Below are 14,682 nucleotides of genomic sequence, written 5' to 3' on the forward strand. Positions count from 1 at the left end.
CACAGCTGTTGCATTCTTGGGTGTATTTTTCCCTCCTATAGACGCTGTCTGGCAAGATTTTCACAGCTCTTTATTGGCAATTACCATGCTGGACCCCGGATGTACCTGTACCCTGCGGGCGGTGAAGGTGGCTGACTCAGTATTGCCCCCGCTTAAAAAAACATCCATTTCAAGGCGGGGAATATTAATACGCTTGCAGAGCTTCCTTCGAGCGCGTTCTGTACTTGACTGCTCAGCCACTCAAATCTCCAGCTGCTTGACTACCAAACAAGTCCTCTACACCACGTCGCGGACCCCTTTCGAATCTCTGGTCGATTGACCTCACAGCAAGTTGTATGATGGAGGCTTGCTAGATTGGTTCTAGACTGGATTACAATGCCTTCTCTTCCTGTGGCCGGAAGTGGCTTTCAAGCCATAATCCTCTGCGGCCCTGGAGTCTCTCTAACAACATTCACGAGCTCTCCCGAAACTTATCCAAAATGCCTGGTCAACATCGCCAACAAACCAATGATATACTACCCCATAGACTGGTGTCGAAGATCAGGAATTACCGGTATGTTTGGTCGCCTAGATCTTTTTATACGCCATGTAATTCCCCTTCATGAGCTTATTCTCACTAAATATCTTAGATATTACATTGATCACACCTCCTTCCTCTCTCGCTCCTATCCAAGCCGCTCTACAACAAAACCCACATCTAACATCACTCCCCTCGCCATCAGCGACCGTCATAGCCCCGAAAGACCTTGAGATGACAATGGGAACGGCCGAGTTGCTCCGCCTACCGGAAGTCCAAGAGTGCATAAAAACCGATTTCCTGCTTCTTCCCTGCGACCTCGTCTGTGAAATCCCCGGTGAATCTATTCTTGATGCGTGGATGGTGACCCAGAGTGCTCTTGGAGCCGGTAATCCCACTCGAGAGGGTCGTAGCTCCCACAGTGTGATTTCTTCGGGCCCGGGTGGTGAGCAGGGTGGCCGTCGCGGTGGCCTGGCGCTATACTATCAGACAGATGGCCGGGAGGATAGCGTCAAAGGCGAAGCTACCGACTTTGTAGCTATTACACCGCTCAAGCAGGATGAGGCCCCAGCAGTACCACACTTAGTCGATGGACCGGCGGCTTTACGATTCGGATTATCGAAGTTAGTCATGTCAATGCCTATGGATACCGTCAAGGAGAAAATAGAGCAGAATAAAGGGTTCCTTGTTCGCCATTCTTTGATTAAGAAATACCCGGAGGTCAAGATGCTCACGAAGTACCGAGATGCACATGTCTATTTACTACCGCTATGGGTACGGGATTGGGCTCGTCAACAAGAGAAGCTGGAGTCAGTCAGTGAAGATCTTATTGGCTACTGGGCTAAGGCGGGATGGCAGCAAGGCTTAGATGAAAAGCTAGGAATGAACAAGATCTTCCAGCAGGACAGCCGCGAAAGTCATGAAGATGAATCATTAGAGGAAGAGATCGATCTTCGGAATATAAGCACCACCAAGGCTGGCTTAAACTCTGAATCCCCCTTCGATGCGTCCGGCGACAAGACCCCATTGTCAGACTCTGGTATCGAGACTTCTAAATCCACCAAACTACCACAGTTACTAGCCTACGTGCAACGAGGATCCGCCCCATTCATTCGACGCGTTGATAGCTCTGCGGTTTTACTCTCGACATCCCTTCTTCTAGCTAAGCTAGAGTCGATCGAGGAGGTTGGCCGTCAGGCAGCGTCACCTTTTGCCCATAATCAGAAAATTGCCTACCCTGAGGGTATAGCCCAGCGCTGCACAGTCACAAAAAGCGATTGCCTGCTTGCCGAAAACGTGACTGTAGAGCCGACTTGTGTTATTAAGGAGAGTGTTATCGGTCCCAACTGCTACATCTCCAGCGGCGCACGGCTCACTCGCTGCGTGCTGATGGATGGAGCTGTGGTTGAGTCTAGGGCTCAGCTAACGGGCTGCATAATTGGCCGACGAGCTAGAATTGGTCGTGAATCCGTGCTGAAGGATTGTGAGGTCCAGGATGCTAATGTCGTTCCCGAGGAAACGGATGCTAAGAACGAGAAATTCATGGTCTTTGAGGGCCTAGACGAGGGAGAAGAGGATGATGACATGGAACCTTCAGAGGGGTTTGATGACTAGAATTATCAGTTTAAAAAAAAGAATATCTATTGAACGAGTTAACGTTAGAAACGTTGTGTACACTCTAATTCTATATACAGGAACTATAAAAATAATACAGCCACCCAATGACTCATTTTTTTTCTATTGCCAGATAAAAAACATGCACGTAAGATAAAGCATGGTTCACCGACTTGGCCCTGGAGCCATTTCAACCCATTCCCCATCTGCCTTCCAAACGCCGGCTTTGGTAAAATCTTCGTACCAGAGACCTCCCAATGAGCTTGTCTTGATATACCCGAATCTAAAATACTCGGGAAGATCTTGATGAAGGCGAGTCCAATGAAAAGTCAGAGTATCTGTTGCGGGCCCAGGACTGTAAACATGTGAGCGCAAAACGTCATTAACCAAAACAGCAATGCCCGCGACGTCAGCGGGGATACTAGGTATGGAGAATGTGATGTTGTTTCCACCAGGTTGGAGGATAGAGGTAGCCACGGTAGGGAGAAGACTACCGAGTTGAGCGTCGCCGAGAAGGGCTGCGGGAGTCTGGAGAATGCTATCGAAGCCCCAGCGGGCGATTCCATTGATGAACAGTCCGACGAGAAGGCCTTGATACACCAGGCAAGGGCGAGTTTGGAAAGCAGTGCCGGGAAGGAATAGAAGGGCGAGAATGTAATGATGAATGCGGAGATTCAGTTGTGGGAGGGCGATCATGATGCCTAGGGAGCTCGACATGATGCCGTAGATAAGCAGATACCGGGGGAGTTTGCCTGCGGTCCATATCACCCACGTTTGAGTTACCATGGCAAAAACGATGAAGCCGACGATGATGATGAGTGCTGGAATAGCCCCGGGTTGCTGTTGGATGTCGTGGGGTGTCAAACGAGAAATAGGGATTTTGTCAAAGGTATCAGTATTTAGTGCCCCAACCCAGAAGGGCCCAAGCCAGAGTATTGTTTTCTCCCATTGTGCATTCAAGCCTGTGAGTGTTTCTCGGACGCAAAAATGGTATAAGACCCAACCAACAAAGGCGGCCGGTAGTAACCGACCCATCCCAATAGAGACAACCTCGAGATAGTCAGACGAAAACGGAGGATCTGACACTAGTGCAACTTGGAACCAAGAGATGAACCAAACAGAGGTGTAAAAAATAGCTGGCGATGTGGTGCATAACGAAATCACGGCCGTGAAAGCCACTGATAAAGCAAATAATGGCCATCGAGGATCACGGCAGACTGTAGTACCTTTCTCAAAAGTGTACGAGAGAGGGAAATAAGAATCGAAAGAAATGCTTAAAATGCCGTTTTGATTTACAGTGCCAAAATTACTTTTCTCGCCTGTCCGCTGAAGGATACTGCAGCCTCCAGCAGCATTGCTGATGACGCCGGCATGCATCGCTGCAGCACAAATGAACGAGTCCCCTCGATAGCTGGGTGTCTGCGCGGAATTCGCATCGGGTGCACCCCCAATTACCAATCTCTTGTAATTGATTTCTTGGTCACCGACAGTGTAAGGTTCTAGGAGTATTGTATCAAGACATCCAGCAGGACATCTGAACGCAAAAGCGTCGGTGTCAAAAGGACGACATGCATCGCCGTCAGCTCCACATAAAGTGCTATTGTGCCTGTGATTCTGTGAGAAAAGAAACAAATATACATGCGCAAAGCTTACCATAGTCTCGCTCCACACGACAGGCGATTTGGCGCACCATACCCAGGGGCCTCTGGGCGAACAACTAACCGATCCAGGGTTGTCAAGAAGAGCGTTGCCCAGAGAGCGTAAAACGCGACTAGCGCTATCAGTCGTGAGGTCCTGTTCGGTAGCAATCGGTCTATAAGATGAATTGGAGCGGTTTGAAAGCTCTTGAAAAATGGCTCGATGCGATGTTTGCGAGGAGGATCCGGGCCTCTAAGAAACGCACCACAGCATCCTAATTGACTTGGCCTCCGTGGAAATTGAACATCTCTATCAGTGTGCCGACTTCTCTGGCCACCTAGCAGCCCATATTCGGCCTCATCTTCAGGCAGATCAAAGGAGTCATCTGTTGTTTCGTGACTGCCGACGTTGACAAATCCGTCGTTTCCGGACCCGCCAGATTCGAGATCTTTCAAAACAAATGATTCTCCGGTCCCGGCATCTGCGTGATTAGGTGAATCGGTGGCCTCATTTTCTAAAGTCATAATATAATTGATATAGTTCTGTAAGTATATTTTGCAAGGAGGCGCAGCTACATGAAACAAAGACATTGAACAGCGGAGAGAAAGCTGAGCTAAGCTAACACCTCGGGCGACGCTCATTGGTCTCATGTAAGTCTCGTGTGGAGCCGCAATCAATCCGAGTGAAATGCACTTAGCGTGTCGTCGAATATAAGAAATATTACCAATCCAATTGATACTGAAAGATCAGCATAAAAAATTCGAAGGCAAAGAAAGTTTAATATCAGATTTTAACAGGATTGGGATTTCTCATGATTGAGTTCTGACTAATAATGGCTGGTATATCTTGTGACTGAATTATAGCTGCCAATTAGCACTATGATATTGACTTATTTTGTTAATATTTTTGTCATCTTACTCTTTTCCTCTTATATCTATTGCAAACCCTCATACGACAATTCGTACGCCGTACCGCAAGATTCTATGTCAAGTGTTTTACAGTAAGATATAGTACACTACATTTTGTACAGCATTGATGATGATCTCTCAGGCCGATACAATGAAGTATCATCATAAGTAGATCATCCACACATTAATTCAAAAGCACAATTGCAGACACAGAGATTACTCTTTTGCCCTGACTTCACTTCCTGTGTCCGCCCCGTTCGATAGGAAAGGTGGATGAGTGTAGCTGTCTTCATACCGGGCCTTTGAGGACGGAGCCAATACAATGCCCAAGCCTTTCCCATTTTGCTTCGTCCCGTGCTCTCTGATCCGCGCCAAGAAAGCGCAGGAGGAATGGCAAGAGGCGCGGGAATCCGGGTTCACGACCCGGGAAGTTAATGTGGATGTCGGTGGGGTTAGATTGGAGTAGTAAATCGTTACAGCTTCGAGTACTTCCAAAGTATTTTACAGACCACGTTCGAGGCAACAAAACGAGATCCGCAAATGCAGCCCTCCACTTCGTACAGGAAAGATATGGTAGTGAATTGAAATCTACCAATAATGTGACTAGGCAATTGTTCATCAAGGTATGTCTAACTGGAATAGCGGGAACGTCATCTTACAGGTTTACTCCTCTGTGCTGGTAACCACCAAAATCGATCTTTCTGGGGAACTTCCCGCTGGAGGCCTCTAATATCAAGACCGAATGGCAAAAGTATTACGTACAGAATACCAATGGAGCAGCCGAAGGAACCACTAAGGTCTAGATAGTAGTACTAGTGACTCTCGCGGTCACCCTGAAACCCCATTGGTGGTTGGCACAATAGGCTGGAATTATCAAACCGCTTCCCATTCTTGCTCGGCCAAACCCTTGTCTCAAGGAAGCTGCAACGTAACTGATAGTCCGGGAGGACTCTTTCGCCCTCGGTGCAAATACATGCATTATACGCAGGCTCTGGTACCGTAATGTTGACTTTTAAACCATCATACTAAAAAGGGCGCAACCCGTACTGAGCAAGGCATATTTATCTTGACACTCATGTAGCTAGGTATCCATGGTTGAAGTTAGTGCGCGGCAGTACCCGCGCACTAGCGTCCCGGCGCTGGGCAACCGGTACGTATCCACCGTAGTTAATGGTTTCCACCGCCCAGTCCACCCGAGTTGTAGCGTGCAATTGCCCTGATCATTTAAGGGTCCCGGCCTGCGCCATAGTTAACTAACGTAGTCGGTGTGAGGGTATTATTTAGAAGGTAGGTGATAATACGGAGCTTGTAGAACACATGGCACAAAGGCAATTTAAAGCTCTCTGTGGTTCATAATAAACACAAGAATGAGCCACTTTTACTACTAAAATATAAACAATCACCTGGCAATTTCAAAGGGTGTTGCTGGAAAAGCTGGTAAATGTTGTGTGTAATATTTATAATCCCTTCGGCCCCCTGCTTGTACAGGTGGAAGAAAAATCGCGATTCCTTTTCGAAAGTCAGCGACCTGGGGATCTCTATCTTTTCCTCTGGTCAATTACAAATTTTTCTGACCTAAGCCTTGCCACATTCTGTCCATGACGAGAAGCCGAGGGTTGCCTCCGTAATATTTCCAGGAACTTACCTTTTCTTCTTCTTGTTCCAATTTTTGGGCACTCAACCTAACAGTGCAGGTGATCGATGAATTTCATTGCACAATGACAGACATCGATGCACGCAAGGAAATTATGTTGCACAGTACATGAGCACATGCATTAAAGTGTGAAAGCCGTGTACAACTGCCTAGAAAGTAGCTCTGGTATGGCACTAAGGACTAGTGCTCAACTCACCCCATTTTAATTAAATACTAGGCAGAAATGCTTGTAATACAACTGCTATAGAGACTTTCGATTTTCAGTTTAGTCTAATTTACTATTGTTGGTGACGAGGAGCGCTTTTTTAGTACCATATCAGAACTAGTGTCCTCCCCCTTTAGAAATTTGCGGTACAGTACATCAAATATATTCTCGCTTGGAGTATCCTTGCCCAAAAATATTATTTGTTACTTATTGATGTGCTGGCTCAAGCCAGGCTTAAATTATCCCTCTTTTATAGTCCCCGTGGAAACATCGTTGTCAATCAATGGAGATAAATCGCATTAGATTGGGACTGTCTACCCATTGAAAAACAATATGATAGATAAAGAAGGCGGTTGAGGAGCATAATAACCATATCTTTGAATACAGAACCATGTCTACCAAGGTTTTAAACATAGACCAATTATCTCTCCTGCTTGCCGATAAATCGTGTTGGATAAGGTGCTTTTCTTCCCATATGTGTTTCGTGTGATAGTACGCCGTGGATATACTAATTTCTGTTTCTTTCGCGCAAACTTCCGGCCTAAGCACAGGTAGGATTGGAATCCCCGGAAGTTAGGTCGATTATCATGCCAGAATTCCCTAATACGAAGGTAGATGTCTAGATTTCAACGGACCTATATATTGGATGACGGGGTGGCAAAGCGAAAGCATATCGCATTAAGTTAATTGGCCTGAAATTACTATCAGAGAAAAAAATACGCAACTAGCACAACCACAATAATCATTCTCTTTTTGGTATAGGGGTTACAAGGTCGAAGATTTAGTGCTTTGTATTGTCAGGAGCCATTTTTGATATAATATAAAACTTAATTTCGGGGTTCGGACTCGCATTTGACAAATTTTCGAAAGTCTGTACAAAACATTACGACAATTACTAGCCGCCACATACTAAATTTCAGGCAGCACTGCTAAGCTATGGCAATCTTTTCTGTACATGCTCCCTCATTCCAACGTATATCGTCACTTATAACAGGATCCATAATTGAGAGGAGATAACCTGAGGTCCATCTCTGCAACTTACCAGCCGGGTAAAAAGGGACGTTCATAGTTCTCTGATGTGAGTACAAAATTATCTCCTAATTCGCACTCGAGATATATCTATAAATCTCTTTATCTACAGCCGCAATTGCAATTCTTTAACATGCTGAAGTTAAAAGCCAACCTTCTACATTCTCCCAAGCTTTGCGGCATTTGTCTCGACTTTTGATATCTAGTTTGGGACTGGATACTGTAATCAGCGCAGCATCCAGTGCGGAAACGCAGCTCACGGTGAATGCTGCACTGGTGGAGGTCACTTTTGCTGAACAGTGAGCTGCAACGAACGCTAGAACGGCAACGTGTACAGCTTTGGTCATTCGTCTTGCTCTGGCGCTGCTGGTAATAGCTGCCGTGACCTGGCTGTTGCGTGACGACCACTGGCATAGGTCAGTGATCCATTTATTAGCTCTTGTCCGCGAGGGTCGCTGATTCGCCCTTCTACAGCTACCTGCGCGGCGCAAGGTTTCCAGGGGGGTGCAGCTCATCTCGCTTCAAGAAATATCGCAGAGATGGGCAACGCTACTAATTCTGCCGATATTGTTATGACTGAGGAAGAAACTAGGAAATGCAAAACCACAAGGAAGGCGAACTCGATGACTTTCGTTGACGCCGAGGGGCAGGAGCATCATATTCATATTCCAGGGAAAAGATTTGACGAGGCGATCCAATATTTCATCAATGAAAATTGGGAGGAGCTCAAAAAGTTTGATAAGTGGAGTAAGTCTCTCCCTCAATTACTCGATAAATAGTATCACTGTACGCTGAATGGTTATAGATGGTCAGAAATATGAGGATTATGAAGTCACTATCAATGAATAACGTAACAGTCTTTCCTTATCAGGTCTGCCGAGCATTACTACTTTCCTGTGGGATATGGCTCAAGGCTAGTTGCTATCCTAGACATAACATTACATTGGATCCGAATGTGTCAACTCGATCCATGACACTCCTTTAGTTTGAAACCATGACTCTCGCTAATTTATGTCCTATAAAAGAGGAGCATGTTTGAACAACGCGACGCTCACACCTCTTGACTTCGACATTCATCTAAGAGCTTTACCTAGTACAATACATGCCCTTTTAAGAGACAGACACATTCATTACTGTATTGATTCTAGCTGCTGCCTATTTGCTCTATCCAACGGTATTAGGAGCGTTGCAGTTGCATCACATTCCAACTGCACCTCACTTTAACAGCATTACATATTGTCGAGTTACGAAGGACCAAGCTCATTCAGGGAATATCCGAGACAATTCGGCCGCAGTGTTAATCTCGTTGTCTGCTTCGCTGAGATTACAAATCGCTCCTCGTACGCAGCTCCAATCCCTAGATGAGGCCCTCGTCAGTTCTTAAATGAAGTGATATGTTTCATTTCGATAATTTTTATATGTAAGAAGTAGGAGTTCGTTATTGTGATGCTAGCTAGATTGATAACTATAGAAGACTGAAAATTCACAAGGCAGAAATTAGTAACATTACATATCGTCGACTCTAGGGTTTTATGTCTTGAGAACGTGCGCAGATTTAAGGATATTAAGGCAAACTTGAAAAAAGGGTATCGAAATTCATAAAACATCGTCATCGCAAAACACACACCTCCTCTACGATGGTGTAGCAGTAGCTTCATATCAGTTGAGGCCATGAAAGCACCAACCAGTACACACCGATTGAAGCCACTCATTTTAATACAAGGCCGAACCTTCGAGAGTGCCTTAGACATTGTAGCGTCCGTACACGTAGCCATTACGGTGAAAACGAGTTCGGTCGACGCGCCAGACAAAGTAGATTCCCTATGAAAATGTCAATAACCGGGCTACTCTCTTAGTGTTGTTTCAAACATACTAGAGCACCAGAAACCAGCCAGATAATGGCAGACAGAAAGCTGAATGCCTCGGCAGCTTTCCAGCGAGAACAGAAATTGTCATTCCAAAGCCCGCCCCAGTCGAAGATACCGCCACAAGCCTCAGTATCTAAAGCGTTAACCAGCAGGCCAAAAGCTGCGAACCAAGCAAGGGCGAGGATGACATCGACTTCACAGACACGGGTTAGAAGATACTTATTACTTAAACTAGTAAGCTAAGACTTACGTGGCCATATAAAGAAAGTATGTGCGGTTGGGATCAACCAAAGTAGGCCGAGTAGTATGGATAGGCCAGCGATAACTTCGGTATAGATCTCGCGACCTTTCCATGGATCACCATATCCGTTGCTTTGTTGGTGAAGATAGTGACCGATGATACCAGCAACGACCTATTAGGGAAGAAGTTAATAATGTTCAGCATGTCACGAAAGTTTCTAAACTCACAGCACCAAAGCCAACCTCCGCAATGCGGAGGACTACTGAAAACAAACGTGAGATGACAGGCATTTTGTTGTGTAGAATATCTTTAGGTGCAGGAGGGGCTTCTTAATACTAAACTGCCGTGACTCTAAAGGGAGGTATGAGGTATTTGAGAAGGAAAGCATGAACACGAGATAGAGAGAGGAAGGTGGGATTTAAGCTGCAGATTAACTTCCTGACATCAGAGAAACCGAAGGTACGGCCCAACACTTGATGCTATCGACGTGTGCCAGGTCAACCTGCAGCTCTGACGCAAGACAAGGCCTCTAGTGACAATACGGGGAAGCTGTGGCGGCGGATGGCCAATTATCTTTGCACAAGAACGTTGGCCTGCATGTCGTGAGCATCAAATCGGCTCCTTGACAGCGCAAGGGAGCTCGGCAGAAACGGCACGACTGGCGAAAAACAAGGTCAGTCTTGACTTCTTAGTGCTGGCATTCTCGTGCTGTCAAGTATAACAGTTGTCGATCAACAAACAGCGGCCCAATCAAGCTGCTCATTAGTCTACCCCGCATTGCATCAGCTGATGCCTGCGATGATGCCTGCCGGCCTATTAAATTGTTTCGCATCAGTCGATGAGGCCGGCCCACAAGGCAAAACAGGCTCCATGCCGCTAATCCCGAGGGCGATAAAAGTACACAGTCAGAATAAGCCAAAAAAGTGGTCCTCATTCACCTGTCTCGCTCATATGTAATCTAGAACCTGTTCCTCCATAATCCTCAGCAATATTAAAGACAACAATATTATGGCATGAGCTGAGAAATATTCATCTAGCACGGCGTCGTGATGCTGCACTGCAAGTCCTGATCTGCTGACGTCATCGCCAAACCCCAGGACAAATGACGTCACTGCGCCTCAAACCACGATTGCGCTCAACAAAGCCAAAATTGCACCTAGTTACTAATTGTTGCGTTTGATAGGCTTCACTCTTTCTCCGCGAACACGTTTTCCCTATCTCTGGCAGGCGTGGCTTCTCGCTTGACGAGCTATTGGATTGGAGGCAATCCTCATATGCGTTGTATGAGTGCATTGTTCCCGTCAGATCCGGAGTAGGGGGTGTTACGACTAGGTAAGCGAACAATTATTCGTAGATGGTTATTGGATGCTCTAAATTCATGCCCGGGCTATTTGTAAACATCGATCCAATCCGTGATTATTATTCTGTAAACTTTGAATATACAAGTACAAAGAAACTCCATTTAAACAAACCTGTGTATACATTGTCCGAGGCTCATTTCAGCTTTCTTTTTTCACCCAAAAAGTATTCAAAAATATTCTGGAAAACTGGTTTCCCACCACTCTCAATAACGTCGCCGTGGCAAGGAATGATACGATCAAAGTCCCATGTATTGATGCGCGCCACTGATTCGGTCATACTCTTACGATCCTTCGCCGTGACATACCACACGAATCGCTTTTGCCATGTCGCAGGCGGGCTCGTTGAGCCTAGAGGGCCTAAGAGCTTCGTCCATATGCCCGAAGTCGGTGACTCGTCTGTGCGCGAGTATTGCTCATTCGCCGGTAGATTGAAGATGAAATCAGCCTGAATCATCGTCTTGGTTGGTTTGTGTAGGAATACGATTTCCTTGTTACCATGTCCGTCGACATATTCAATGTCAATTTCTTTGTCGAATTCTTCGGATATATGTATGTCGTGTTTCTTAGCTTTTGTGAGAATATGCGTGAAATGCGTGTCCTTCTGGTCGGGGTTATTCTGACGCTTCTCATGCAGTCCCTCTGGCGCGATGATTTCTGCATCTGGGAACGCTTTCTTCCAAGCAGAAAGATAGAGGTGATGTTCAAAATTTGGCGCGGCAATATATTTGATTTGCCCTCCTTGTGACGCAATTGTCTGTTGGACTTCCGGACTAAGGGCCACGGGAGAGACAACGAGCATGTTTCCTGTCGCCAATTTCACTAAATCTTGTCAGTAACGAGACCCGAAGCCCAGTGCTTACAAAAGGACATACCGAGGGTGCCCCTGCCGCCAAATTTTATCAGGCCAAGACGCGTGAATGGAACACTAAATGTGGTGATCTCAGGAGTGACCTGCCGAATCACCATCACCTCAGATGGATTGCCTGGGAATAGTTTTGAATTCATTGCGAGATATCTTTTGAGATATTTAGAGACGGTTCCTGTTCGCTGGGTATACAAGGTATAGCACCAGTATTTAAATGAGGAAAGAAATACGCTTCTAGATCAGACGAAGGAAAACTGGTTCCTTCGAGACCGGTAAGGCCATATTTACGTAAGTTCAGTGGTGGAGAATAGGAATGGCGATGTCAGAGGGAGGAAGGCTAGCCTCTTCCGGATACTATGTACAAATTTACTTTGGGGCTTTGCTTGCTAGGGCATGCTTATTACTAAGAATCCATGGCTAGATGTGATATAGCCGGGCGAAGACATAATTCTTTAATAATAAAAACAAGCACCCCTGACAAATTCCTGGGTAGTCAGCAGCCAACATCCTGGGCTAAGATGTAAGAAACGCTGGCCTTTCCGGATCAGGAATGTCGATGAAACGTCAAATCTGTAATTGCAAACTTAATTTCCTTTATTACTGATAAGCCAGCATAAGCTAGCCAGGAGGAGGCATGCGCAGAATGTAAGTGCCACGGACACGCCGAAGAGCTTTTATTATTTAATATTAACATTACTTCGAGGATAGCTATTGAAGGGATTATTTGAAATCCTGTGTTAGAGCACTATGCTATATTCGTAAACTCCGTTTTGGGCCGAGCCTTTGGTCTATAGACAATAGATTAGAGCCTCTCTATTATGCTCCTGAGCATCGATGACAGTTCTAAGGTTCTAGGCTAACTCGATATTAATGATCGATAATATATCATAGCCTCGGTACTCGAAAGCGGCTGGCAAAGCTAGTTGCTGCTTTGATTCACCTCCCATTGTGGATGCATTCAACAATCCTACCAGCGGATTGACATATCTAGTCAAAGCTATTATATGTCCATCGATATATTGTGATTTCATCTTGGGTTCAAATGTTGCGACTAGATTTATTCGGTAAATGCCAAGCCAAACCTCCAGAACTGGCAATAATAATCCATTGACGTTTCAGTGAGGGTATCAACATGATTCATAAGACGCGTAATTACATGAGCTAATCAAACATCAAGGACTAAAGTTATGTCAAACGGTATTCCTTTAACCATACCATCCTTGTGGGCGCTCTCTTGGATTCTCCTCTTCTTCGTTTCGATGCGGTATGATCGATTCCTTAATCACAAATACCGCGATCATGTCATTCCACATGTCGAAATCCAGGCTGAAAACAGCTTGATGTCTCTGTATACCTTTGGCCTGTGCCTCGCTGGGGGCGAATGGTCTTGCCGATTCTATTTCAATGCCAAGATTAGATAGTTGACTTTATAAGATCATCAACAATAGACTCACGGAGGGTGGGGAGACCCCGGCTATCAAGCGATACACCAACAATACCATCCCTGACAAGAAAGCTCACATAAAAGAGGTTTTCTACGCTCTGCCCGAAAGACCTGGGGTTGATACAGAACCGGAAGAGCGGAATACCACCGTCATCCGCGATACTGTGCTTGTCCATGACCTCCTGAATTTCCTCTGCGGTAGGATCCACTGTCAATGCACCCAATTCTTCATTGACTGCATCTTGGCTATTCTTTTGGGTCTCTTGGAGAAGTTTATTGATTTTAGTGCACATTGCAGTTAAGTTAGACGTCTCCTGCTTGTCTAAATCCTCCGCTGCCAAGTCTTGCGGTCGGTCCACCCTTGATGTGTCAATACGATTCGCCGCTCTGCGTTGCGTGAATTGCCGGCTGCGTTTTTGGACCGATAATGGCCCAAGTAAGAAGCTGGATAGTGATGGGCGAGCGTTGTGGGAGAAGCAGGCAGCTCGTCCCAACCAATCCCAGTTCAGTGCATCTCCTTCATCTTCATCACTATCGGCGCCGTCTTGACGGCGTTGTATTCGACGTTGTGTACCGGTAGGAAAAGAGGAGGCATCGGTCGTCGGACCTCGGCGCATGAAAGTCATACATTTGGAGATAAACTCGTCAACATCAATGCCCGCAACTGCACCATCTGTCGCAAGTTGTGCTGATTTCTTGTAAGTGAGATCCGCTGCATTCACCAAAAGATGAGAGTCGACAGTTGCATCGGCAGTTTGCTTGACACGCACGAAAAGATCGTTTGCCTTTCTTATTGTACTGAGAATGCCCTTGTTTCCGGCCTGAAGATACTCGTTTCTATAGTCTTAGATGATGGTAAGCACGCATTGCCACCGCAGACAAAAGATTGGAACCTTACCATGTAGATCGCGAGTGAGATCCCGCAAGCTCTTTCGGATTTCTCGACGCTCTCCAACATCCTGGTCGGGGTCATAAAAGTCGGTATTGGGCCGTTGCGATGGCTGTAATTGAGACTGGGGCCCTAGATTTGAATTTCTCTCGGCTAGTCTCCTGCGTTTGCTAGCCGTCGACTCCGATGTGGGAGTAGGCAAGCTCTGGGGTGGCATTGCTTGATCGCTTTTTCGTTTTCCGGGTCGAATTCGAGGGCGTGTACGGTTTTCTTTATCGGATGAGGAGGGGGATGGCGTATTTTCAAAAGACTGTTCGCCTGTCTGATGTCTTCTGGCGATTCTGGCCGGAGCCATGGCTGGTTACCTCTTCTCCCGTAGATATTCGATTCACAATGAAGAGCGGCGCAAGGCTCACAGTCTATCGCATCGTCTCAGGACGAGAAACACT

At 46.1% G+C, this 14,682-nt stretch overlaps 7 protein-coding genes across 7 annotated transcripts; 3 read left to right on the plus strand and 4 right to left on the minus strand.

Moving 5' to 3' along the window:
- The first annotated feature begins 198 nt into the window (after window positions 1-198).
- Window positions 199-2,179, plus strand: BGW36DRAFT_314448 (eukaryotic translation initiation factor subunit eIF2B-gamma). Its single transcript, XM_046212533.1, has 2 exons — window positions 199-553; window positions 630-2,179. The coding sequence occupies exons 1-2, from the start codon at window positions 376-378 to the stop codon at window positions 2,129-2,131; spliced, it is 1,680 nt and encodes a 559-aa protein (XP_046075210.1). The 5' UTR covers window positions 199-375; the 3' UTR covers window positions 2,132-2,179.
- Window positions 2,180-2,296: 117 nt separating this feature from the next.
- BGW36DRAFT_355987 (LCCL domain protein) lies at window positions 2,297-4,293 on the minus strand (the record flags this gene model as incomplete). Its single annotated transcript, XM_046213706.1, has 2 exons — window positions 2,297-3,737; window positions 3,785-4,293. 2 exons carry the CDS (start codon window positions 4,291-4,293, stop codon window positions 2,297-2,299), a joined length of 1,950 nt encoding a protein of 649 aa, XP_046075211.1.
- An 819-nt stretch (window positions 4,294-5,112) lies between these two features.
- BGW36DRAFT_371655 (uncharacterized protein) lies at window positions 5,113-5,505 on the plus strand. Its single transcript, XM_046215397.1, has 2 exons — window positions 5,113-5,280; window positions 5,337-5,505. The coding sequence occupies exons 1-2, from the start codon at window positions 5,118-5,120 to the stop codon at window positions 5,405-5,407; spliced, it is 234 nt and encodes a 77-aa protein (XP_046075212.1). The 5' UTR covers window positions 5,113-5,117; the 3' UTR covers window positions 5,408-5,505.
- A 2,599-nt stretch (window positions 5,506-8,104) lies between these two features.
- On the plus strand, window positions 8,105-8,414 carry BGW36DRAFT_424140 (uncharacterized protein; the record flags this gene model as incomplete). Its single annotated transcript, XM_046219924.1, has 2 exons — window positions 8,105-8,312; window positions 8,371-8,414. 2 exons carry the CDS (start codon window positions 8,105-8,107, stop codon window positions 8,412-8,414), a joined length of 252 nt encoding a protein of 83 aa, XP_046075213.1.
- Window positions 8,415-9,308: 894 nt separating this feature from the next.
- Window positions 9,309-9,964, minus strand: BGW36DRAFT_424141 (uncharacterized protein; the record flags this gene model as incomplete). Its single annotated transcript, XM_046219925.1, has 4 exons — window positions 9,309-9,386; window positions 9,439-9,626; window positions 9,684-9,846; window positions 9,902-9,964. The coding sequence occupies 4 exons, from the start codon at window positions 9,962-9,964 to the stop codon at window positions 9,309-9,311; spliced, it is 492 nt and encodes a 163-aa protein (XP_046075214.1).
- A 1,107-nt stretch (window positions 9,965-11,071) lies between these two features.
- Window positions 11,072-12,292, minus strand: BGW36DRAFT_404756 (beta-lactamase-like protein). The gene is made up of 2 exons (XM_046218943.1): window positions 11,908-12,292; window positions 11,072-11,854 (listed from the first exon to the last, which is right to left on the minus strand). Exons 1-2 carry the CDS (start codon window positions 12,038-12,040, stop codon window positions 11,169-11,171), a joined length of 819 nt encoding a protein of 272 aa, XP_046075215.1. The 5' UTR covers window positions 12,041-12,292; the 3' UTR covers window positions 11,072-11,168.
- An 813-nt stretch (window positions 12,293-13,105) lies between these two features.
- BGW36DRAFT_355991 (putative nuclear protein Qri2/Nse4) lies at window positions 13,106-14,588 on the minus strand (the record flags this gene model as incomplete). The annotated part of the gene is made up of 3 exons (XM_046213707.1): window positions 13,106-13,296; window positions 13,355-14,188; window positions 14,243-14,588. 3 exons carry the CDS (start codon window positions 14,586-14,588, stop codon window positions 13,106-13,108), a joined length of 1,371 nt encoding a protein of 456 aa, XP_046075216.1.
- Window positions 14,589-14,682: the final 94 nt, after the last annotated feature.

Source organism: Talaromyces proteolyticus (assembly GCF_021365285.1).
Source record: "Talaromyces proteolyticus strain PMI_201 chromosome Unknown BGW36scaffold_3, whole genome shotgun sequence".
Lineage (NCBI taxonomy): Eukaryota > Fungi > Ascomycota > Eurotiomycetes > Eurotiales > Trichocomaceae > Talaromyces > Talaromyces proteolyticus.